This window comes from Neofelis nebulosa, chromosome 12 (genome assembly GCF_028018385.1).
Source record: "Neofelis nebulosa isolate mNeoNeb1 chromosome 12, mNeoNeb1.pri, whole genome shotgun sequence".
Taxonomy (NCBI): Eukaryota; Metazoa; Chordata; class Mammalia; order Carnivora; family Felidae; genus Neofelis; species Neofelis nebulosa.
Genome location: NC_080793.1, coordinates 22,579,403 through 22,604,972, shown reverse-complemented (window position 1 = coordinate 22,604,972; position 25,570 = coordinate 22,579,403). Strand labels below are relative to the sequence as shown.

The window sequence follows — 25,570 nt, the reverse complement described above, 5'->3', positions numbered from 1 at the left end:
TTTATTATTTCTCTTCTTCTGCTGGGTTTGGGGTTTCTTTGTTGTTCTGCTTCTCGTTCCTTTAGGTGTGCTGTTAGATTTTGTATTTGGGATTTTTCTTGTTTCTTGAGATAGGTCTGGATTGCAATGTATTGTCCTCTTAGGACTACCTTTGCTGCATCACAAAGGATTTGGATTGTTGTGTTTTCATTTTCGTGTGTTTCCATATATTTTTTAATTTTTTCTTTAATTACCTGGTTGACCCATTCGTTCTTTAGTAGGATGTTCTTTAACCTCCATGCATTTGGAGGGTTTCTAAACTTTTTCCTGTAGTTGATTTCAAGTTTCATAGCATTTTGATCTGAACATGTGCATGTTCTTTTATATTTATTGAGGGCTGTTTTGTGAACCAGTATGTGATCTATCTTGGAGAATGTTCCATGTGCATTTGAGAAGAATGTGTATTCTGCTGCTTTTGAATGAAAAGTTCTAAATATATCTGTCAAGTCCATCTGGTCCAGTGTATCATTCAGGGCCCTTGTTTCTTTAGTGATCCTATGTCTAGATGATCTATCCATTGTTGTAAGTGGGGTATTAAAGTCCCCAGACTTTAATAAGTCTCACAGACCGTAAGATCATGACCTGAGCTGAAGTCGGATGTTCAACCGACTGAGCCACCCAGGCACCCCATCAAGTTAATATTTCAAAAACTTGCTGGCATATAACTTATGTTGTGTTCAATAAATTAGAGTCTCAGCCTGTCTTTGTCTCTTTCTTTCAATAAACTACCAAGTTTGTTTACACACACACACACACACACACGCACACACGCACACAGCCTAGGTGAATGTTTGAACATTATAAACTTTAATAAATACATTGAATTGAGTCTATCTAAAAAGAAAGCAACTTTAGGGGCACCTGGCTGGCTCAGCTGGTGGAGCATGCAACTCTTTATCTCAGGGTCATGAGTTCAAGACCCACTTTGGGAGTAGAGATTACTTTAAAAAAACAAAGTCTAAAGAAAATAAATAAAAAAACATTTTAATTAAAAGAATAAAAGGAAAGCAATTTTAAAAATATTTTGAAAAAGAAAATAGTTGACATTTACATGAGACATATTTGGAAATCTTTTATTTAGCTTCCTTTAAGAATAAACATTAGTGCTTCAACCTAGCACACTAGCACACTATAGACTAAAACAAAACCAAATATGAGATTTGAAAAGAAAAATTAGTATAAGTAAATCATTTTAATTAATCATTTGAATAAGTTAGCAAAACAGCTGAGAATGAAATAATGAACTCTAGTGAACTCCAGGCACTCCCCTGGACCACACCCAGACATACAAACACACTATACGTGTGGACTGTCAGGATCAGGCCCTGAACTGAGAATTTACCTAGAACCTTTGTGCGTTTGAAGGCTATTCACAGCAATATAGTATCTTAGGATTTGTTCCTACCCATTTCATGGGTAACAAAACCAATGTAAGTTAAGCACCTGAGTTAAATAAGTAGATAAGGCATTTTTCTAACTAATTGCAAAACATGCTGAGGGGGAGAAAAAAACAAATGAATTAAATTACTTCTTTTGGCACTAGCACCACAAATTCCAGATCAATTGATTTTAACTTTGTTTTTGAAACTTCAAATTTACCCAATTTCTGGAGGATCACCTTTTTTTTTTAATGTTATTTTTAAAAAGTTTTTTATAGGGCTGAAAATTCACAGTGTACCTGTCTTTTAAAAATAACAACACATTAACTGTAGGGAACTGAATTGTGATTTTTAAAATGTTTATATGAGAGATTCTTTATAATAATGACAAAAATGGAAAATACGTCCCATGCTGACATAAAAGTCATGCATTGACTCTGTCAAGGAGAATATAGGAGTTGGAGCAGGTCTTCAGGTTGTGATTAGGCAAACTAACATGTAGTTACTCTCTGCAATTCTGTGATCTAATTATGGAATATGAAGGAGGGGTTATGTTAATTAATGCGTATTTTTTTCCACAAAGAAAAAATATTTTTAAAGTATTTAAAAAGTTGAAAGGAGAAAAGGAGAAAGTTTAACAGTTTTTCCGGTGACTTCTCTCAACATAGATTATTTATTCATTTGTTCAACAAATATTTGAGTGCCTAGAAGGTGCAAAGCCCTGGAATCTGATGACAAACTAAATTATCTCGCTTATTCAGACACTTACAATATATACATATACATATGGTGGAGTACTCATTAGTTTTTAAAAGATAGATTTTATGTTCTGGAGCAGTTTTAGGTTTACAGCCAAATTGAGCAGAAATTATAGACAGTTCTCATATGCACTCTGCCTCAACACATGCACAGCACCCCCTACCCCCAACAACATCCTCACCAGAGTGGTGCCTTTGTTACAGTTGATGAACTTCCACTGACAATGTCATTACCCAAAGTCCACAGCTTATATTAGAATTCACTCTTGGTGTTGTAAATTCTATGGGTTTTGACAAATGTATAATACATGTACCCATCATTTTAGTATTAATGTTTCTTTATTTATGTTGAGGGAGAGTGCAAGTGGGAGAGGGGCAGAGGGAGAGGGAGAGAGAGAGAATCCCAAGCAGGATCTGCATTGCCGGTGCAGAGCCTTACATGGAGCTCAATCACACAAACAACGAGACCATGACCTGAGCCAAAATCCAGAGTCAGACGCTTAACCAACTGAGCCACTCAGGCACCCCAATAAAGTATTGTACAGATTAGTTTCATTGCCCTTAAAATCCTCTGTGGTCACCTATTCTTGTCTCTCTCCCGTGACAACCACAACCACTGATCTTTTTACTGTCTCTAGGTTTGACTTTCCTAGAATGCCATATAAGTGAAAAGATTGTCTTCCTTCACTTAGTAATATACATTTAATCTTCCTTCCTGTCTTTCATGAAGGCTTGATAGCACATTTCTTCTTGGTGCTGAATAATATTCCATTGTTTGGGCGTACCACATTGTATTCACTCATCTACTGAATGACATGGTTGCTTCCAAGTTTTGTTAGTTATGATTAAGTTGTTAGAAACATCTGTGTGCAGGTTTTTGTGTGTACATGTTTTCAACTCATTTGGATAAATATCAAGGATGCTATTGCTGGATCATATGGTTAGGAGTATGTTTAGTTCTGTAAGTAACTGCCAAACTGTCTTCCAAAGTGACTGTACCACTCATAATTTTAAAAGAATAAATAACAAAAATTTTCTACTTGGTTCTCATCAACCCCTTTGTAAAATAGAAAAATGGCCATATTTTTCACCATAAAAACAATAATGCTCATTATAGGAAATCAACAATATAAAAAGGCAGGTAAAAAAAATCAACACATTTCATTCTTCAAAGATAAATAATTGTCTGGTATTTCTTTCAGTGTTTTTTCTGTGCATAGCCTTTCAAGTGTCACATTTTAAACTTGATTTATCTAGAATCTCACCAAAGATGATGTTTCTTAGACACAACCCAAATTAGGTATCCTGATTGTTGAAAATGTAACTTTAAAAAATGTAACATGAACCTTTATATATAGGCATATAGGGCATTATGTAACTAAGAGTATTAACTTTCCAAAGATAAATTGTTTTGTTTCTATTAAGTAATTTTATGTATGTACCTGTACTCTCCCAGCCTTCTGCCCTATCTTTTGGGGGATATGGGGACAGAAGTAATACAATTTTATTTAAGTTTCAGTTTAGAGTCAGCTATAAATATTTTGGTTTGGGTTTGGCTCAAGCCAAAAATGTGTTGTAACTACTTGGTTTGAACCAGATATTTGGAATTATTTTCTTGTTAGGGTTTTATAAACTAAAGTTTCTAGGGCCATTAAATTATAGTTAATTTTGGATTTTGTTTGCCTCTGAAAACACTGCTCCTCAAAATTTATTAGTGTGAATTCTAATATATACAAATGCTACTAGATTATCTCCGGAGAGAATCAGAAGCCCTGGCCTTCATGAAATTGGTTTTCTAAAAGAGAAGAGTGCCCATTAGATAACCAAAAAAAGTGTTAACTGCTAAAAGTGAGATCAGTGGACAGGGTCTTTGCTAGACTCCTATGCTGCTGTGCTACATGGAAGAAATGCACACTTTTATAGTATCTATAGAATGTTAGGATTATATATTCTAATGTTAGGGTTACATATTCATGCATATTCATTTTGGAATATGTGGTCCTAACAGACAGATACTATAGAATGGTTTGCACAAGACCAACCGAAACTAGGCTCAAGTACAATATTGCTGCTTCTGGCTCTGCACTCAAAGTGTGGGGCCTGCTTGGGATTCTCTCTCCCTCTCTCTCTGCCCCTCCCCTGCTTGCACACGCGCACACGTGCGCACATACACACTCTCTCTCTCTGTAAATAAACTTAAATTTTTTTCCATTTGTAGTTATTTTGCTAGTAGTGTACCATCCCACTATAACTTTAATTCATCAACCAATAACTCTGAACAATAGAAGTTTCCTTTGTAAGCACTGTTCTTTCTCACTGACTTTACCCCAGTGAAACACAAAGTATAATAAATGCAGATTGGTTCTCAGTACAGACATTAATTTAAACTCTTCTCTGATTGTAATTTATCACTTAATTGTAGATTAAGGTAGTTCATTTACTCAATATCAGCTATAATAAATAGCAATGATAAAATAACCAACTTCTTTTCAAAATTGAATTCAATTCTGAAATCTCAAGGGAGGTCATGGATTATTTTAAAGGAAATCACTTGAAATAATAAACACTGTCTAAACATAAAACAATCAAGAAACAATATAAACTCATCTAGGCTAAAGAAACAAACAGGAACATTTAATACTAGATTCAAACATCTCCCTGGACAGATTTAAAATGAAGATAAATGCTAAATTGCCTTACAATCCATAGTGCCACTGCTTAACATTTTAGAGCAGTGCTATCCACATGCGTAATTTAAAATTTTCTGGTAACTAGCTATATTTTAAAAGTAAAACAACAAAAACAGTGAAATTAATAATTTTTAATTTAACCCAATATATCAAAAAATAGCTTCACGATGTAATCAATAATTGTAACCAAAATTGGTTAATGAGGTGGTCTTCGACATCGGTGTATGGTTTAGACGCACAGCACGTCTCAATTTCTACCAACCACATTTTAAGCGCTCAATAGCCACATATGGCTACCGTATTCGACAGTAGTCTTAGGGGACTTCCATACTAACTGATTCCTTATATTTGTGAATGTGAGAATCTCTTTTACGTTACATTCTCTACGGTGCTTAGAGATATGTGAGGCATACGATTATTTTGCTCTCCGGTCGGTTGTGATCCAAGACAACACAGCATTAAAAGCATTGAGAAAGAAAGGCAATGGGACACCCGTGCGTCCAGGAGCATGGCCTGGAGGAGGGCCTAAGCCTCTCTGAGCGGTGCCCGGCGGAGAAGTTGCAGATACAGCGTTGGAAACTGGATTTCGAGACAACCCGAGCGGCTGCCTGGAACTCCGTGTCTTCTCTGGGGCGCCCCCGAACACTGCAGCCGGACAGAGGGCAAGCAGCCTCTGAGCCGGACACACGGTCACGCGCCGCCACCGCCGGGGGAGGCCGGCCCCGGGGCTGCAGGGCTGGCCGCCCGGGGCGCCGCCGCCCGACGCCGAGGGGTAGGCGCGGGCGGAGACAGGAGCCCGGGGAGAGAAGGCGGGCTTGCGTCCAGCAGAAGCCTCGCAGGGGCGCGCTCTCGAAGGTGACGGTGACGCAGCGGGCGCGAGGGCGGCAAGGTGGGCGGGGAGCAGCGGCGCGCACCGCCCCTCGGAGAGGCGGGCGCCACGGTTTCGGAGGGCGGGGGCGAGGCGGGGCGCGCCGGGGAGTCGGATCGCTGGCCGCCGGTTTCGATTAGTGCACGGAGCTGCGGCGGCGGAGTAGGGTGCGGAGCTGCGCGGCCCGGGGTCCCGCGGCGAGGCGGCGGGGCGTTGGCATCTGGGGCGCAGGCGCTCAAGGACCGGCCGGCGGCCGTGAGGGTGTGGAGAGGCGAGCCGGAGCGCGGGGGCCACTGCCGCTCTGACCACGGATCCCGGCCACCGCAGAGCCCGCAGCCGCGAGCGCGCCCAGGGCAGCGCGCGAACGAGTGCGCGCGGGCGGGGCGCGCAGGCCCTGCCCGCCCCTTCCGTCCCCACCCCCCTCCGCCCCTTCCTCTCCCCACCTTCCTCTCCCCTCCAGCGCCCCCGCGCCGGGCGCCCACCCTGTCCTCCGGCGGGAGCGCGGTCCGCGGCGGCGGCCGGAGCGGGCCGGGCCGGGCCGGGGGATGGCGCTGCTGGACCTGGCCCTGGAGGGAATGGCCGTCTTCGGGTTCGTCCTCTTCTTGGTGCTGTGGCTGATGCATTTCATGGCCATCATCTACACGTGAGTGAGGGGCAGCAGGAGAAGCCCTTGGCGCGGGGGTCAGGGCCTCCGGGTGGGAGAGTGGGAGGCATTGCGCTTTGGAGAGGATTGGGCTCGGGTGGGAGTGGAGAAAGCTAATTCTCAGACTGTTATTCCATTCCCTCTCACCTTGGACCAGCTGGGGCGGGGGTCCTTGAGGGGGGAAAGTGGTGAGTGAGGGGGTTTGCTGGGCTGCGGGCGACTGCACGGCCTGGGGAAAGGAGACTATGATCTTTCTATGTGTCGGCGGAACGTTGCTTGCTTGGTTTCATTGTGTTGGGGCTTCGTTTGATTTTTCATCTGGGCCAAATATAGTGTGTTGTTGTGCTGTAGTTGTTTTTTCGACCTGGACGACATTTCTATTATGATGATGATCATTTTCACTCTTCTGGGAGCTGTACACAGCTACCCGGAGACCTCCCTGTGGATTTTTCTTCTTCCTGGATGCCTTTAGATAGGTGTGGAGCACCTGTCCACCTTGAAAAATATCCACCAAACTCTAGGCTGACGTTACAGCCTAGAGTCATGTCAGCTTGTGTATTTCATTGTAGTTTTCTTTCCTTTTTTCCAATTCCTTACATATAGTCTTATTTAAATTTGTCTCCCCCCTCCCGACCTTTTTCATTATTAATTTAACAACTACATCTTGAGTCCTTACTAGATGCCATTCACTGGGGACACAGTGGTGAGCAGGACAACATTCCTGTCCTCATAGAGCTTACATTCTGGAAAGGAGAGGCAGGTAATAATTCAAATAGGGTTATTTCACATAGTGATAAAGTCTGAATGATATAAAATAGGGTAGTGGGATGAATAATGATAGAATAATGAGTAATGAATAATGATAGAATAATAGTAAACATTCACTTGTTTAAATGTCTTTAAAATGAAATCTGCCTTCCTAAAGAAAGGAAAGAATTACAGAGAGCACATTGCTGATACAGATTCACTGGCATTTTAGCCTGAAAAAAACATGATTATACATAGTAATCTTTATCACCAACTAGAAGAGGGCGTGTGTCAATAGAGGAGATGGGAAGACTTTTTTCTTTAATGTTTATTTATTTATTTTTGAGAGAGCACAAGCGGGGGAGGGGCAGAGGGAGAGAGAGAATCCCAGTCAGGTTCTGGGCTGTCAGTGCAGAGCTGGATGCAGGGCTCTATCCCGAGAGCTGTGAGATCATGACCTGAGCTGAAATCAAGAGTCAGATCCTTAACCTACTGAGCCACCTGAGATGGGAGGACTTTTAAGAAATTTGTTACTCACCCCCCCCCCCCCCCGCCGCTTTTTACTCTAGAAAAAAATGTGCTTTTCCTTTTGGAAATTTTGCATTTTATCAGGATAGGGTGGCATTTCCTGGTATTGGAAAAAGGTGGTACATTGTAGAAAACATACTCCAAAGATACTTATTTGGAGGTGAAAAAAACATGCCACTTGGATACTGCTGATCTCAGTTTTTGTAGTTTGTAGCTGATGTCACTGAACACTTTCTAGAGTTCATTTTAAATATATATGAGTTTTTAAAAAGCAATGTTGTTACTATTTTCCAATCATAAAAATTTTTAAAATGCTAACTATGTAAGAAATTTAGACAATACAGAGAGGAATAAAGAAAAGTTACACACACCAGAAGTTCACCTTGTCAGCCTTTTGTGGCTGTCCTTCCAATTGTGTGTGTGTGTGTGTGTGTGTGTGTGTGTGTGTGTGTGTGTGTGTGTGTAGAGAGAGAGAGAGAGAGAGAAAGAATGAAGGAAGGGGGTGGGGCTTGATATTATAATTATTGTTCTGTAGCCTGCTTTTAAAATTTATGTATTTAGTAAAATGCTTTCTGGGAGCTCCTTTTTTACAAGGCACTTTTCTAGGTGCTGGAAATAAGGTTGAAGAACAAGACATCCAGGCTTTGCCCAACCTGCTCACATGGGGTTTCCATGTAAAATGTCATGACCACTTTTTTCCTATTTTAATAAATATCATCTCTGCATCCTTTTAAATAGATTTATGGCATTTTCGTTTATGAGGTACTAATATGTATTCATTGATGGGCATTTAGGTTTCCGATTATCAACATTACAAACAACCCTGTGATGAATTCATATGTGTACATCTTTGAGAGGATTTCCTTAGTTTAGGTTCCTGAAAGGAATTATTGGTCCAGGAGCACATTTTAAACTTTGCTACATATTGCCCTATAGGAAGGTTGTATCTATTCGGAGTCCTGGTAACATTGTATTTTGGTCCTCATTTCCCCTTGCATTTTATCGTGCTCCTCACTGTTTTCTGTTTTTTATTTTCATTCCTTTAATTACTAGTTCTATTGAATATTTTTCATATATTGATATGCTAGTTACATTTAGTTGTAAATTACATACTCATAATCCTTTGTGCTGCAGTCTATTGCTGTATTAATCTTTTTGATACAAAGATTGTTTTTCTGTGATAGGTTGCATTTTTTTCCCCCAGCTTTTTTTTTTTTTTTTTTTTTGTCTTTCAACTCCACGTTTAACGTGGAGAAAAGTATGTGCACCTGTGTTTTGGATTGTGAAGGCCTTTTTTTTCTTTTTTTAATGTTTCTGACTTGTGTAATTTTATAGCTATTCCTCCAATTATTATATAGTTAATATCTGTTTTCTTTTAGTAATTTGAATTCTTTCCTTTTTTTTTTTTACATTTTATCATGTAATGTACTCATTATTTTACTTTGTGATATGATGAGATCTAGAGACTTAATTTTAGGTTCACCTAAATATTTAGCCACTTGTCCCAAAATCACTAATTGAATTATTATTTGATTATACCACAGTTTTGAAATACTGTCTTTATTATAGACTAAAATTCTTCTGTATTCTTGCATGTTTCAAGATTCCCAGTGCTGTTTCATTGATCTGTTCTTGTACTAGTATCCGCTATTTTTTTTAAGATTTTTTTAATTTTTATTTTTAAGTAATCTCTACACCCAGTGTGGGGCTCGAAGTCACAGCCCCAAGATCGAGAGTGAAATGCTCCACTCACTGAGCCAGCCAGGCACCCCCGCACTGTTTTAATTAATGAAGTTTTATTACCTCATTACTGGTGAGCAAAGCCCCTTATTCTTTTTCAAACTTTATTGGATTTTATACATTTTTACTTAAAGATATACTTTAAGATTTTTTCCCAAGCCCTAAGTAACCTTGTTTTTCAATTGGAATGATTAAAATATTATTTTTAATTGGAAGTATTAAATTTGCAGCTCAATTTGGAGAAAATTGACTTCTTTCAAGATAGGAGTATGATATATCCCCTTCCCTCTATAATATATATGATAAAATCGCACTTTTTTAATTAAAACAAACATGAGAAATGTAGCTTAATATTCCAAGTAACCCATGGTGTTAGACTTGAGACAACTCTACAATTGTTGTAAGTTATTTATTTTGTGCTTAATGATACACAGTAAAGTTTTCTTTAAATACTTTCAGTTAGTGCATTTAGCTTCATTAAAATACCATAGAGAGGCTTTGTATTTATTTTCTCATGCCCTACATAGTTACCTTTGTGACTTCCAGTAACAGGATCCTGAAAATAGAATGAAAAAAATGCAATTAGTTTATAACATTATAATGAATAGTTAATTCATTAAAGGAATCTTAAGAATACCTTTCTGAAATGAGTAACTCAACATAGAGCAAATAGTCAACAGCTTAATTTCTTTTTTTTTAAACAGTTCTTTTTTTTTAAGTTTATTTATTAATTTTGAGAGAGAGAGAGAGAGAGAGAGAGAGAGAGAGAGAGAATCCCAAGCAGGCTCCATGCTGTCAGAGCAGAGCCAGAAGTGGGGCTCAAATTCACAAACTGAGATCATCATCTGAGTCAAAATCCAGAATCTTAATCCAGATGCTTAACCGACTGAGCCACCCAGGCAACAGCTTAATTTCTGTATAAATTAAATCTTACCTCCCCCCTCCTTTTTTTTTTTTTTTTTTTTTTTTGCTAAGTTCTTTCTTCTGGTGCCACCTTCAGAATTACTTACTGATTTGATTTGATCCCTTTCTTATTGTAATAAGGATACTTCCTGGTTTGAATTGTTTTCAAGCAGAGCACTAAGGTTTGTTCCTCTACCCCTTTTTCTACTGTACTTAGTAAAATTGCAAACTTAATATCAACATTTTGACAAGGAAAGCTAAAGAACACTGGCAACAATATTTTGGTTAAGATGTGCTAATATTCTGTATTTTATTGAATAATATGTTTTCTGAATGCATGTTCTGTGTCCTCTAGCATCCTTTTTGAAACAAGGTAAAGTATACATAGTAAAATAAGCAGATATTGAGACTCTTCTAAAATGTGTGTGCTCATTGGGGCGCCTGGGTGGCTCAGTCGGTTGTGCGTCCGACTTCAGCTCAGGTCATGATCCCACAGTTCGTGGGTTCGAGCCCTGCATTGAGCTCTGTGCTGACAGCTCAAAGCCTGGAACCTGGTTCTGATTCCGTGTCTCCCTCTCTCTCTGCCCCTCCCCTGCTCACACTCTGTCTCTCTCTGTCTCTCAAAAATAAATAAATGTAAAAAAAAAAAATTTTATAAAATTTGTGCTAGCAACTGATGGAAATGGATCCTATTTCAAAAACTTATATGGATCTGGTTGTCACATTAAAGAGATTAATCATGGACACCTAATTGTCAAAAACATTTAAGTCATACAGATACTATAGGAAAATGGCTGAGAAAAGCTATAAAACTTTTAAAAAACCAACTGTTTCTTTTTTTAAATCAAATACAATGTGCAGTGGTATCTAGTTAATTTAGATTCAGTGTTCTATTGAATTGTGTCTTCTTAGAGACAGAGCCAAGTATTAAAAAAATGGAGCTCAGGCTGGCTCAGTCCGTAAAGCCTGTGATTCTTGATGTGAGGGCCATGAGTTCAAACCTCACATTGGATGTAAGATTACTAAAAAAAGGGTAAATAAACAACAACAACAAAAAATGGAGATCGGTGTGATTAATACAGTGAGCAATTCTTGCTCAGATTATTTGTTAAGATTTCACAGATGTCTTACAATTCTTATAAGCCTGCAATTTAACATAATTGAGATAATTTGTAAACTAGAGAGCCATTCTTTTTAATATTTCAAAATGATCTCTGTTCACTGGTATCTCTATCAGTATACTACTGCTTTGCTCTTTTCCAATTTTAATGTTGAACTGATACTTAGTCATTTCCTGATATATTCTAGATGGCACACGTGTCCGGGATTACTGCCTATAATGCTCAAGATAAAATTCAGATTAGAGCACTGAAATTCAGGGCTCTTATTCCCAAGACTTTTTTTTTTCCCTAAGTGATCTTTATGAGTTCTTCCTTTTTTGAGATCTAATGTGGTTTGGTAGCACAAACTGCTATGCACAAACTGATAGCACAAACTGCTGCGGTGAAATACTTTAAAAAGTCTGGAAGCAGCCATTTTCTTCTCTTTTTAGCCTTTGGGAGTCATATTGCTGGATGATAAGGGTATCTGAGCGAGGCACCTTGCCTTTTTTCCTCTATCTCCCTTCTTTTTCTCTTCTCCCCCCCCCCTCCCCCCGCACTCCCATTTTCCCTCTGCTTGGATTATCTCTTTTTTTTTTTTTTTTTTTTTGTCCTCTGTATGTAATGTCCTAATGATTAGTGCTAGGCTTTATCGTTTAATTGACTGGAGGTGCCAGGCTAGTGTAGAAATACTCCTTGTATCTGTAAATATTAACTGCCCTCTAGTAAAGCAGAGGTCTTTTCCCTGGAGGTTTCCTTCCAGTTCATTCTACTTTTTTCTAACCTATTTAGCACAACAACTTCTATACCTGCTGTGTAGTTTTTGAATGGAATTTAAATACTCATTGTATCAGGATGTCTGTGGTAAACCACCTGTCAGAAACGAATTGTTTTTAATGTAAATTTTAGCACTTTAAATGTTATTTTTAGATAGTGTGGCCTTTGCCTTAAATTCATTAATACGTTGGCGTTCTGAGCCTTAGTGGAATGTGAATTGAGAACTTCTTGTTTGGGTTCAATTCTGAGATACACTTGGACTTTGGCCACATGTTGATCAGGTAGGGTCATTGCTGCCAGGACCACTTTGGGTGAATGAATGAGGCAGTAGAGCCCCTTTAACCTGAGCCTGGGAAGATACCAAATTGGACTATAGTGTGATAGCTTTAAAAAGCAAAATGACCATTGTAATTCAGTGTTAATATTCAGGGATGGTTCTGTTGATTCATCAACCCTCCCTCTTCCTACGTGATTAGTGCTGATTAGTGCCGTGCCCCTTATCTCTATTCTAGATTATTGTAACTATCTCTATTCACTGGTATCGCTTCCAGCAGCCTTGCTCCCTTTTTACTTTACTTTTCTTACTGTTGCCTTATCCTACTGGAGCACTAATCTTAGATCATGTGCTTAAAATTTTACTGTGATTCCCTATTGCCTTCACGTTAAAATTCAGGCTCTTTAACAAGACATGCATAGTTCTTTAGGAGCTGAGCCCTGTACTTGTTTCTTCAGCAACATTGAATTACTGACATTCCCCTGATTATGCAATGTGTTTTCTTTAGAATTCTCCTTCCTTATGTTCCTTTTTTTCCCCTCCTTTTTTGTTTAACTAACTTCTACTCATTCAAGTCTATTTAGACTTTAGCTTTTACTGGGTTAGGCGCCCCCCTTCTGTCCTTCTTTAGTACCTAGATTTTACCCATCTAAATTGTAAATGTGTGTTCAGTTGTCTCTTTTCCCAATTAGATTGTAAGCTTTTGAGGGTAGGGATAGTGTCTTATTTACTGTTCCATCTCCAGTGTGTACTAGGCACTCAATTATTGCTGGTTGAATGAATGATCTTTGAATTTTTTCCAGTAGTGATGGTGGATTTACATTCATTAGTTCAGTATCATTTGGCCATTGTGATCTGAGGTAGATGGTCAGATTTGGGGATGCTTTCAGTGGCCATGGACTCTGATGAAATTTATTGGACCAAACGGAATCTTTGTTTCACTATTTCTAATTAATTGCACATTAAAATAGAAACAAGACTCCATTAATAACATGTTTACTTACAGATCTGAGTCTCCTCCCCAAGGTTTTCCTATGGAAATGCCTGTCTTGTCATAAATAATCTTTACCCTTAGATCTGACCTTCAGGGGATGCCGAACCCAGTGCTTTCCTGAGTTGGTTGACATGCAGATCATTAAGTGTCCCCCACTTTTCCTCCATCCACAGAATTTTATTTTACAAACAGAACAGTTTAATTTAAACATCACATTCTGCTTTAGGGAATTTTCTAGAAGACCATTGAGACAGTTTTGATTTGAAAACAGCTTGAGTGGATGCTATATTTGAGAGTCTCCTGTGTTTTTGAGCACTGTGTGCTGGGCTCATAGTCTGTTGGTGCCTGTCTTACTTAGTTGTTATTAGCAAAATACCATGCCCTGTTCATCTCCCATACACTAGGGCTAACTTGTCACCAAAGGATTAGTGAGTTGGGGTTTTTTGGGGGGAGGGAATGGTAAAATTAATAAAGATCTTATTTGTTTTCAATGGTAATGGAATTTTTTGTATTCTCTAGTATGTAATTAAAGTCTGCTGTCCAGTGGAAATAGTTTGTGTTTTCCCATAAATCTAACTCACTATTGGTTATTTTGTGTCCTCTGGGGAATCTTCTGTCTGCAGAGTTCAGGTTGCACCAGAAGGTGTGCTTTGTGTTGCTGAAGAAGCCCATTTTGATGCAGTGCAATTTTTTAAAACATAAGTGCTATCTAGAAGTAACATTAGTCATGACACCTAGTGATCATAAACACACAGTAACAGCCTTCCAGGGCACAGGCAGAATTAACAACAACAGAAGCCTTTTAATCATTGGAAATTGCAGGCATGGACTATGTGAAGTAGGGGACCTGCTGATATAGCAGTCAGCCTAATTTTACACGAAATATTAACAGGCTTGGTGGCATGGGACAGAGGAGATGAATTCCGAGAGTCAGATAAATTGGTTCAACTGAGCCACCCAGCAGAACTATTAAAAAAAGCGCTGTTGGGGCGCCTGGGTGGTTCAGTCGGTTAAGCGGCCGACTTCGGCTCAGGTCCCGATCTCGCGGTATGTGAGTTCGAGCCCCGCATCGGGCTCTGTGCTGACTGCTCAGAGCCTGGAGCCCGTTTCAGATTCTGTGTCTCCCTCTCTCTCTGACCCTCCCCCGTTCATGCTCTGTCTCTATCTCAAAAATAAATAAATGTTAAAAAAAAAAATAAAAATAAAATAAAATAAAAAAAAGCGCTGTTGGGGGCGCCTGGGTGGCTCAGTCCGTTCAGCGTCCGACGTCGGCTCAGGTCATGATCTCACACTCCGTGAATTCGAGCCCCGCGTTGGGCTCTGTGCTGACAGCTCAGAGCCTGGAGCCCGCTTCGGATTCTGTGTCTCCCCATCTCTCTGCCCCTCCCCTGCTCATGCTCTGTCTCTGTCTCAAAAATAAATAAAAACATTAAAAAAAAAAAGCGCTGTTGGGGTGGGGGTGGGGGGCTGTTAAGCAAGGTGAACTTTGCCCTCAAGGAATCCTTACTCCCTTCGAAGCCTTGTGTGAGATTCTTGCTTCACTTCTGGGAGGTGTAGTTCTCTGCATTAAGGTTGCTGCAGAGGCTGCTACCAGCCGACTGAAGGGGAAGAGCAGAGCCTGCCCTCTCTCCAGGGAGTGTCCCTTCATACCAGGCTTCCCTCCTGCTCAAAATGCAATTAGAATATGAAACTCGGCTCAGGTCATGATCTCACGGACCGTGATTTCGAGCCCCGTGTCGTGCTCTGTGCTGACCGCTCAGAGCCTGGAGCCTGCTTCCGATTCTGTGTCTCCCTCTCTCTCCGACCCTCCCCCGTTCATGCTCTGTCTCTCCCTGTCTCAAAAATAAATAAACGTTAAAAAAAAAAAAAAAGTAACAGGAGTTTATTTAAAAAAAAAAAAAAAAGAATATGAAACTGTAAAATAAGCCATTTAAAGTGGTACACACTTGGGGCACCTGGGTGGCTCAACTCTTGATCTCGGCTCAGGTCATGATCTTGCAATTTGCAGTTTGTGAGATTGAGCCCCGCCTTGGGTTCTGTGCCGACAGTGCGGAGCCTGCTTGGAATTCTCCTTCTCCCCCTGCCCCAAATAAACAAACATTTTTTTAAGTGGTACGCACTATTAAATAAAAAAATTTATGAGAAAGGGAAAGCAGGGAGGGGAATTAAAAGATTAGAAGGCTCGGGGCGCCTGGGTGGCTCAGTCAGTTAAGCAGCCAACTTCGGCTCAGGTCATGATCTCGTGGTCCGTGAGTTCGAGCCCCGCGTCGGGCTCTGTGCTGACAGCTCAGAGCCTGGAGCCTGCTTCAGATTCTGTGTCTCCCTCTCTCTGACCCTCCCCCGTTCATGCTCTGTCTCTGTCTCAAAAATAAATAAACGTTAAAAAAAAAAAATTAAAAAAAAAAAGATTAGAAGGATCAAACGATAAGCCAAAATGGCAAAAAAAGAGTAACAGTTTTAGAGATGAGCTGTTAGGAAACAAAAATCATCCAAGATAAAATAAGGCCATCCCATCAGCTTAGAGGTTGAAAACCCTTCTGCAGAGCGGCAGTTAGGATTCATCGAGGTAAAGCTGCTATAAAGTCCACCAGAAACCCTGAATATTTCTTACAGTCACTTGGAGATCTTTGAAGTGTTCTGTGAATAGATGTCCTTCTAGCTCACAATGGAGGGCAGGACCTGAAGGCCTCTCTCTTTTGACTGTGATTCACCCCTCACGACTTTTTGGACTTGACTTACTCTGAGGAAGCAGCCCAGCCCGTGTACCCATACTCCTGTCCCCTGTGTTCTGTCCCCTGTCCCGCTGCTGGCAGGTACAGCCCTGCAGCAGCTGGCCATGAGCACCTCCTCCTCCCTGCCCTTGAGAGTGATGTGCCTTAATTACATGAATGCGACTTTTGTGACAGAGGGTGACTCCAGCTCCTGACTGAACATTTAATTTAGAAATAATTCCTCGGGAAAATGACACATTGAAGTTTTCCCGTGCTTTCTGTCTCCCCAAAATGGCTCAGTCATGTTCCAGGATGATTTTATTCTTTAAACATGAAACCAGTCAAAACCATTGACCGGACATAGAGGAGGTCCATTCCTTTTTGTAACCCAGTGTGTTCCTGAAAATGTAATAAAATCAAATTTCTGAAACTCAGATGGACATATATATTAGGAGGGGTGGTTCTGTTTCCATAAAGAACTAAGATTATTATTAAAATCCCAAATTATGGCTCTGCTGGAGCCCGATGCCTGGGACACGCTGCCACTGATTGAGGGCTTTCCAGGTGTTCAGGGCTGTGTGGAGGGGCTTCCCTCTGGCCTGGACTGGAGTGCTTAGAAGGCTGCCTTGCAGTGTTTGCTCTGGGGACTGCGCTGGGCATGGTGATTTAATAGTCTACAGAACAGTCTCTTCTGGACTCCCTCAAAATGTCTCCATTCTAGGAGGCAGTGTGCTTGGATTACATAGTCACTGGGGGTTACTTTGCTCATGGCGTCTGGCCTTCCCCGCTCCACTCTGAGCGTGGCCAGCTCTCCCTCTAGCAGAGAGAGCCAAGTGAAGGGTTCTGTGGCAGCAGAATCCCACATTTTGAGTCAGGCTCTGAGGGTAGAGGAATTCAGAGAAGCCAGGACTGATGGCAGCGCCTCTGACCCACTGAGAACCCATCTAATGGTTTAAAGGAAGAGATCAGGCCACTTCAGGGGATAATTGGTGTTAATGTTCCTTACTTGCATTGCCTTTACACTTTTGGATGATCTCCGTAGAACTTCAGATTGGTTCCTAAATATTGGGTGTGATTTTAACTTGGGATATAATTTTAGCCTAAGAACTGCATATCATTTAAACTTTGTATTAAATGTGTTTTATGCCATGTTTTGACTGTCTCTTTTAACCGTGATTTGGGAATTTTGATGATCCCTTTTTCCCCCTTTAATCTTTCTTAATACACCAGAGTTGTTTTATGTTTTAAAAAAGCGCCTTATAGGGGTGTCTGGCTGGCACTCTCAGTCGGTGGAGTGTGCGACTCTTTGATCTTGGGGTTGTGAGTTCGAGCCCCACATTGGGTGTAGAGACTAGTTAAAAATAAAAGCCTTTAAAAAATAAAAAAAAAAATTTTAAACCCAATGTAATAGCTTAATATTTAAGTACCTATGAAAGAATCTTTAAATATGTGAATTTCCAGTTCTTCCATTCTGGTGTATAAGCCTCATCAATGTTTGTCATCTCTAAATCTCCTACTAGAACTATGGTAATTCAGAGAAGTTACATTTGGTGGAAAATGTCCTTAAAATTAGCAGCTTTAAAAAATGATCAATGTTAGCTATCATTGAATGTTTACTTGTGGCTTAATTGCCTCTGTTTCTTACAACTACTTTGAGGTACGTACTAATTAATTATACACACTTTAAAAAATTTTGAGATAAAGAAGTGATTTACCCAAGGATTACTCAGCTAATTATCTGTGAAGCTGGTATAGAAATCCAGGAGAACCTCCTCCACCCCAGGCTCTTAAACCAGTATGCTGTCTGTGCGGCTTCGGATAACCTAAAAATAACCCAAATAACCCCAGAAGTAATTTGCAAGGATAGAGTGTTAGTATGGGAATTTCTTCAGTTGCTGTGAATCTTGCTTCTGATAACTGGCAACATTGAGACTAGTGTGGAGAGAGCCCCTACTGCTTTCCTGCAGCTCTTCCCCATTCTCACACTGTTTGAGCTATTTCGTGGGCTACTTGTTTTCAGCCCATCCTGTAACCAGCTGCTGATCTTCCTGATTTTCCTGAGCTTTCTTCTCTCCTTACAGGAAATCTAGTCTTCCTAGGTCCATGGTTCTCAGCTTTGACTGCACTTGGGAGTCACCAGGGGAGGCCTAAAAAAAATATATATATATACAGTCAGTTAAGCCTCTTACTCTAAATTTCGGTTCAGGTCATGATCTCACAGCTCATGGGATCAAGCCTTGCCTTGGGCTCTGTGCTGACAGTGTAGACCCAGCTTGGGACTCTTTCTCTCTCTCTCTCTCTCTCTCTCTCTCTCTCTCTCTCTCTCTCTCTCTCTCAAAAATAAATAAATAAACTTTTTTTTCTTTTTCTTTTTTTTTTTTTTAAGTACTGCTTGCCTAGGTCTCAGCCCTAGACATTCTGATCTAACTGGTCTGGGCATCAGGATTTTTTTTAACTCCCCAGGTGATTTTCATGTGCAGTTAAGGTTGAGAACAGGTGCCCTAGGCTGTTCATTACAGTTGTGGCCCTCACTTGTTATCTCTTGGTTTCATTGAATCCTCCATGTAGCCAGAACTCAAGTTCATCACTTCATCATCTTGCCCCTTGCCTTCCCTCCTATCAGTCTGCCTTGTTATCCTGAACCCATCTCATAATTTATAGCTTCTCAACTTTCAAAATCCTGCAGAGGGTAATCTCACAGCCATGTGGGTTAGTACTACTACACATTCATGGTCTCAGATCTCAGCTAAGCCTTCAGTGCTCTCTGGCACTGCCTTGTTTCTTTATTTAGCCCAGGTCACCCATTACTGGCGGAATCTCTTCTAAATCTTCACTATCCTGCCTTCCGTCTTGTCAGCTTTTCTTCACTCCCGCTCCACACTGTGTAGCCTGTCATGCTATGCATTTTCTCTGTCTTTACCTTTGACTAGCTCGTCCCCTTACTCTGTATACTCAAGTATTTAAAAACATTTTTCCCCCAAATTAAACTGAAAAACCTTTTTCCATCTAGTTACTCTGGCCCTTTTACTCACTGTCAGGTTTCATGAGAAATTAGTGTTTATTCCCTGTTACCACATTGCACTTTTCATTCCTTTGCATCCATTCCTTTGCTTCATTCCTTTGCTTCCTTTTCATTCCATGCTCCCCCCATCCCCATGCACAGTGCTCCAGAGGCAGCAGATCCACACAGTGAGGTGGACATTTCAGTTCTTGCCTTCACCTCTCAGCTGCATTCAATGTTGCTCTTCCTTGAACCCTTTCAGAAAGAAAACAGCCAAATAAAGCCGTCTTTAATAAATCCTTTCTTCCTGCCTTTCTGCGTCTTGGCTTACTCCCTCCTGGTCTCCTGCATGTATTATTGGCTCTATGTCAGTTACATTGATTTGTGGCCACCTGCTAATGGCATGCTTTACCCGGGAGAGCTTATGTATTTAACAAACTCAGGATGGCTCCATATTTCTCTCTCTAGACTAACCTGACCTTCTGAGCTCTGTATATATGTTTCTTTATTCATATCTAGTCAATGTTTTTTAAACTTGAGAACATACTGTTGTTTATCCTTATTTTGCTGGAGCCTGGAGAATTTATAGTCTACAGCAGTGTGGTTCACTGCTGGCCTGCATCAGAATCATTTGGATGCTTATAAAAATACAGATTCTTGGGGCGCCTGGGTGGCTCAGTCGGTTAGGCGTCTGACTTCGGCTCAGGTCATGATCTCACGGCTCGTGAGTTCGAGCCCCGTGTCGGGCTCTGTGCCGACAGCTCAGAGCCTGGAGCCTGTTTCAGATTCTGTGTCTCCCTCTCTCTGACCCTCCCCCGTTCATCCTCTGTCTCTCTCTGTCTCAAAAGTAAATAAACATTAAAAAAAAAAATTTTTTTTTAATATAAAAAAAAATACAGATTCTTAGGCTCTGCAACCAGTCCATTAAGTTGTGATTTTCACCTGTGGGCATTATGTATACAAATATTGGGAAACACTGGTCTCCTGGTCTGGAAATTGTATCAAAGCAGTAGCTGGAGAGTTGGAGGGCTTAGCTTCTTTGTTTTCCGTGTTGCAGGAGTCACTAAGCTTCTTTACCTGATGTCTAGTATGTTAAAAACCATTGTTTCCTATATTTTGTCTGATTTTTTATGCTTACTTATTTATTTTGAGAGAAAAAGGGAGGGACAGAGAGAGAGACGGGAAGGGAGGGAGGGAGCGAATTCCAAGCAGGCTCCATGCTCAGTGCAGAGCCCAACATAGGACTTATCTCATGACTGTGAGATCTTAAACTGAGCCAAAATTAAGAGTCGGAGGCTTAACCGACTGAGCCACCCAGGCACCCTGATTTTGTCTGATTTTTAAAAAGTTGTTTCAGGTGGGCAAGCAAATTGGGTCCCTGTTTCTTCATCTTGCCCAAAAGTTTAAGTGTGGGGGGTGGGGTGGGTTTTAGGTCAAGTTTTTTGATACTTTTGTAAAGACAGAGACAAGGCTGTATTAGCCCCAAATTGGAAATAACCCAAATGCCCATCAACGGAAAGTAGCTAAATAAAGTGTGGTATGTTAATATAAGGAATACATGCTGTAATTAAAATGCATGAACTATAACTAAATGTAACAACAAGGATGAATCTCACAAACATATGAAGTCAAAGAGGCCAGACACAAATGAGTACATCCTATGGGATTCCATTTAGATGACATTTTAATACTGGCAAAATTAGCCTATGGTGTTGGAAGTGAGGACAGTGGTTACCCTTGAGGGGGCAGGTAGTTAGTAGATGGGGACATGCAAAGCCTTCTGGGGTTCTGGTAATCCTGTTTCCTGATCTGGGTACTGGTTACATGGGTGTTTCGCTCTGAGAAAATTCATTGAGCTGTATACTTATTTATATGTGACTTCACTGTATGTGTGTCATGCATCAATAAAAAGTACTCTCCTCCACCCTCTAAAAGAAGGACAAGGTCGCAAACAAAATGCATGATGGGAAGGTAGAACTGGATTCCCAGTGTAGAACCTGAAACTGAGAAAGAACTGTGCAAAGGATCCTGACAGAAGGCAGGTCACCTGCTCCAGGCCACAGGTGGAAATGCATACCCGTGATCGATCCTGTGCAATGTGTGGATGCAGTAGGCTCAAGTTCAATTCTAAGTGATGCAGAAACCTTGCCCCGAGATACCAAAGTAAAAACTGGTTTGAAACCAGGAAACCTTGTAGACCCTGTCAGAGCCACCCCACTTGGAAGACTCTACCACTTGGGCCACTTTTGAGACTCCAGGCGCAAATTGGCTGTTGATCATGTTTTGAAAGCTACAGATTGGTTTACAATACACTGGCCAAGGCCAAGGCACCTGCCAACATCATTTCTCTGTGTGGCAGGCGAAGTTAATAGATTGCTTTAGGACATAGCTTGGTTGACCGTAAGAGTTTTATATGAAGAAGAACTTCTATACATGTGCAATTCCCCCATTAGACTGCAGCTCCTTGACAGTAGGGAATTTGCCTGTCCATCACTGTATCTCCAGCACACAGGATAATGCATAGTATACATTCGGGGTTCAAAAATGATTGTTTAAAAAAAGGGATTAGGGGCGCCTGGGTGGCTCAGTCGGTTGGGCGGCCAACTTCAGCTCAGGTCATGATCTCGCGGTCTGTGAGTTCGAGCCCCACGTTGGGCTCTCTGCTGACAGCTCAGGGCCTGGAGCCTGTTTCTGATTCTGTGTCTCCCTCTCTCTGACCCTCCCCCGTTCATGCTCTGTCTCTGTCTCAAAAATAAATAAACGTTAAAAACATGCTTTGAGGGGCACCTGGGTGGCTCAGTCGGTTAAGCGTCCGACTTCGGCTCAGGTCATGATCTTGCGGTCCGTGAGTTCGAGCCCCGCGTCGGGCTCTGTGCAGACAGCTCAGAGCATGGAGCCTGTTTCAGTTTCTGTGTCTCCCTCTCTCTCTGCCCCTCCCCTGCTCATGCTCTGTCTCTCTCTCTGTATCAGAAATAAATAAACGTTAAAAAAAAAAATTTTTTTTTAAATAATAAAAAAAACATGCTTTGAGTGCAGTGGTATCGAATATTATAACCATTCTGTAAGAATGTGTGTGTGTGTGTGCGCGCGCGCGGCTGTGTGCATGTGTGTTGGCTTGTATATGCATTTTTTAAAAGTCTGGAAAGATGAACAAGAAACTAATATTGCTGAGAATTTGGTGGTGAGAACGTGGCAGATGGGGGACAGGGGCGACAGGGAGACTTCTTTTACGTGAATATTTTAATATCTTCAGTGATTTGAACCATGTGGATACAACTGGTTCAATCAATTAAATATATAAGTTTTTTTGTCTCCAGCAGTCTATATGTTCTCTATTGGCTGGGTTTCCTCAGACATCTAATCTGCCATTTTGTTAGATATGGAATAGTGGTCATTTTTGTGGTTATATAAATTTTAGATTATGGTTTTACCTCTGTCCAACCTCTCAATGAACTTGGTAGATGAATATTTTCCAAACTATCTATGGCAAAGGATCAGCTCTTTAAAATTTTTCCAGTCTGGCATGGACTAATACTCTGGTAAACTATAATAAAAATAAATACTGGGGGCGCCTGGGTAGCTCAGTCAGTTGACTGTCTGACTCTTGATCGCTGCTCAGGCCTTGATCTCAGGGTTGTCAGTTCAAGCCCTGTTTTGGGAGCCTACTAACTACATACATACATACATACATACTGATCATGTGTGTGGATGGCATGGAAAGGTCAAAGTGCTATAAACATTTCTAAATGCTTCTCTCAATTTCTTCTCATCACAGACCAGTAAAAAGCCACTTTATTCACTGACCATAATGAGCAGCCCTGCTGGAAATGGTGCCCCATTATTATCCAGCATTTGGGGACTGTGGATCAGAAATTGGTATCACCTTGTTCTTTAAGAAATCTTTTGTTGGTTTACATTTTTTTCCATTGTAGGTAACCTGTTTTCTTTCTGTAAAGTCTTTTATGGCTTTATCTGAAACATTAGATGTTCACTGTGGCACATCCCTGTCTTTAATTAGCTGAGAGTGAGCCCATGGCTAACTCTTCTGGATGATGGCAGCAATGTAGTTCCAGAAGTCATTCATAGATTAATTGCGTATTTCACCAAATCCAGGATGCTGGTGTTTTCTTGATCTTCTAGAAGGTTTCATTGGTTGGGTTTCATGCTATTAATTTAGGACTGCCATCTGGCTGCTACCAATCATAAGATGCCATTGATTTCGGAGATGTTAAAATGTGGAAGAACGTGTGTCTTAAAATATCTTGCACGCGGCCCCCTGATTGTTCTAACCTGTAATTACTGTTGAGTGCTTAGAGATGTGCTTATGAGAAGGAGGGAGGAAGACTTTGGTGACCTCCTTTAGAAACATCATCACTCTGCTGAAAGGCATCTCTTCTCTTTGTTGTGACACCGTGAACATTAACTGGGGCAAATTCTCTCTTTAATTGGCATGGCTTCCCTCCTCAAGAGCCATGGGATGGGCCAGCACTGAGAACCTTGGCCAACTTATCTGTGAATTGGTGGCAATGGTGTATCTTCCAGTGTCATTACCAGACATTTTTCCCATTATTGAGATTTCAAATTCCCTCTGTTCCATCCCAGCCATTCTGAGCTTGTGAATATTGGGAGTGCTGCTAGTTATCCCATTTTCTTGCTTGTCCTGCTGGTAGCCTAGTGCTTCTTTCAATCATGTGTTATGTGGACTGCTTACTATAGAAATATCTCAGATTTTTCTGGTTACACTTCTCTATTTTTCTGGGGAAGATAGGGATTTCCTTCCCCCCACCCCCTACAGTTTTTATAGTTTTTGGTCTCTTTTGATGACTCTTTGGGAGGAAGGACAGTTAATGTGTAGGCTAACACTATAATTCATTTCTTCACCATGTATTTATTGAATGCCTACTCTTTGCCAAGCATAGTTCTCTAAGCACTGTGAGTACAGCAATAAACAACACTCTTAAGCTCCAGCCTCCATTGGAACATTCATTCTGCTTAGGTCTGGTTTTCCTAAACTGGATGCTTACCTGATTACTTTCCTCCATTTTCAGATAACCCTTTAAAAAGATGTCAATTAAAAAAAAATTTAACTTAGAACTTAGTAGGTTCTTGATAGCTTGACGCATACTTTATATAGCACTATTATGTTCTCCAGAAATAACGTATATATTATTTGCTTTTCAGCCGATTACACCTCAACAAGAAGGCAACGGACAAACAGCCATATAGCAAGCTCCCAGGTGTGTCTCTTCTGAAACCTTTGAAAGGAGTAGATCCTAACCTAATCAACAACTTGGAGACATTCTTCGAATTGGATTATCCCAAAGTAAGTACAGTCATGTACTCATTAGAAATGGGTGGGATCATGTTTGTTTGGTTTTTGGTGTGTGTGTGCGTGCACACGCTTCTCCCTCATGGTAAACACTTAAAGAGGCATTCTGATACTGTAAAAGGTGAAGGTATTAAACATTCATGGTGATCTCGGCCTCATACAACTTATGCTCTAGTAGCAGCAGTCACAGGACAGAAATGGGGTTGAGGAAGGGAGGGGTGCAGATTCCTTTTTGTAACCGCTTGTCCATCTGAATTTGAAATCTGTGAGTAAACCTCCTGGAACTCGGACATGGTTAAGTGCCTGGCAATTTGAATATAAAAATCTTGTTCCATGAGAGTTGTACGTGAATGACAGGAAGAAGAGGCAGTGAGAAAGAAAAAGCGGCATTTAATGGTCTGAAATGGGATTCAGGATAGCTAGAAGTAAACATAAACCCCCTTGAAAATGTGGCTTTTGAGCCATGAATAGGTTACAGTTAGTGATAACATGGGTCTTCCTCATACCTAATTTCTAATTTCTGTATCTTTCTGAGTTTTAATGCCCAATTGTTTTTTTCCTATCATTTATCTATACAAGTTGTAGATCTATGAACTCAACCTAATCCTTCATTGGAGAATTCCCAGTTTTGTTGAGATGAGAGTATTCTTTTTATCTCTTCCTTTTAATATTCCACCTGTAGTTTCTTTTTTTTTTTTTTTAAGTTCATTTATTTATTTTGAGAGTGAGAGAGCATATGAGCGGGGGAAGGGCAAAGAGAGAGGGAGAGAGAGAATCCCAAGCAGGCTCCACACTGTCAGTGTGGACCTTGAGGAGCTCTGTGCGGGTCTTGATCCCACAAACCATGAGGTTAAGGCCTAAGCCCAAATCAAGAGTCAGATGCTTAACCGACTGAGCCGCCCAGGTGCCCCTCTGCCTATAGTTTCTTACGAGAACTTAACTATTCCTCGATTTATGTATTTAGCTTCATCTCCGCTTTTTAAATTGCCTGTTTGAAACACTGCTTTTGAATGTCTCTTTACATGTCTATATGCTTAATTTTTTTTTTTAATTTTTTTTTTATGTTTATTTTTGAGACAGAGAGAGACA

The 25,570-nt window shown here is 40.8% G+C and overlaps 2 protein-coding genes across 4 annotated transcripts in view; one reads left to right on the top strand and one right to left on the bottom strand.

Moving 5' to 3' along the window:
* The first annotated feature begins 5,893 nt into the window (after positions 1-5,893).
* Positions 5,894-25,570, top strand: part of UGCG (UDP-glucose ceramide glucosyltransferase) — a 37,337-nt gene continuing 17,660 nt past the window's right edge. The window contains exons 1-2 of the mRNA XM_058694547.1: positions 5,894-6,377; positions 24,334-24,475. Of these exons, the coding sequence (XP_058550530.1) occupies positions 6,280-6,377; positions 24,334-24,475 (240 nt within the window). The 5' untranslated portion in view covers positions 5,894-6,279. The remainder of the gene's footprint in view (positions 6,378-24,333; positions 24,476-25,570) is intronic.
* The window catches only part of SUSD1 (sushi domain containing 1), a 305,056-nt gene continuing 286,523 nt past the window's right edge, over positions 7,038-25,570 (bottom strand). The window contains exon 16 of one of the 3 annotated variants that reach the window (XM_058694525.1): positions 7,038-7,120. In XM_058694525.1, coding sequence (XP_058550508.1) covers positions 7,053-7,120 — 68 coding nt within the window. In that variant the 3' untranslated portion in view covers positions 7,038-7,052. Of the gene's footprint in view, positions 7,121-9,904; positions 9,949-15,386; positions 15,521-25,570 lie in introns of those variants that run through there. The other 2 variants (XM_058694533.1, XM_058694518.1) reach the window with 2 other exon arrangements.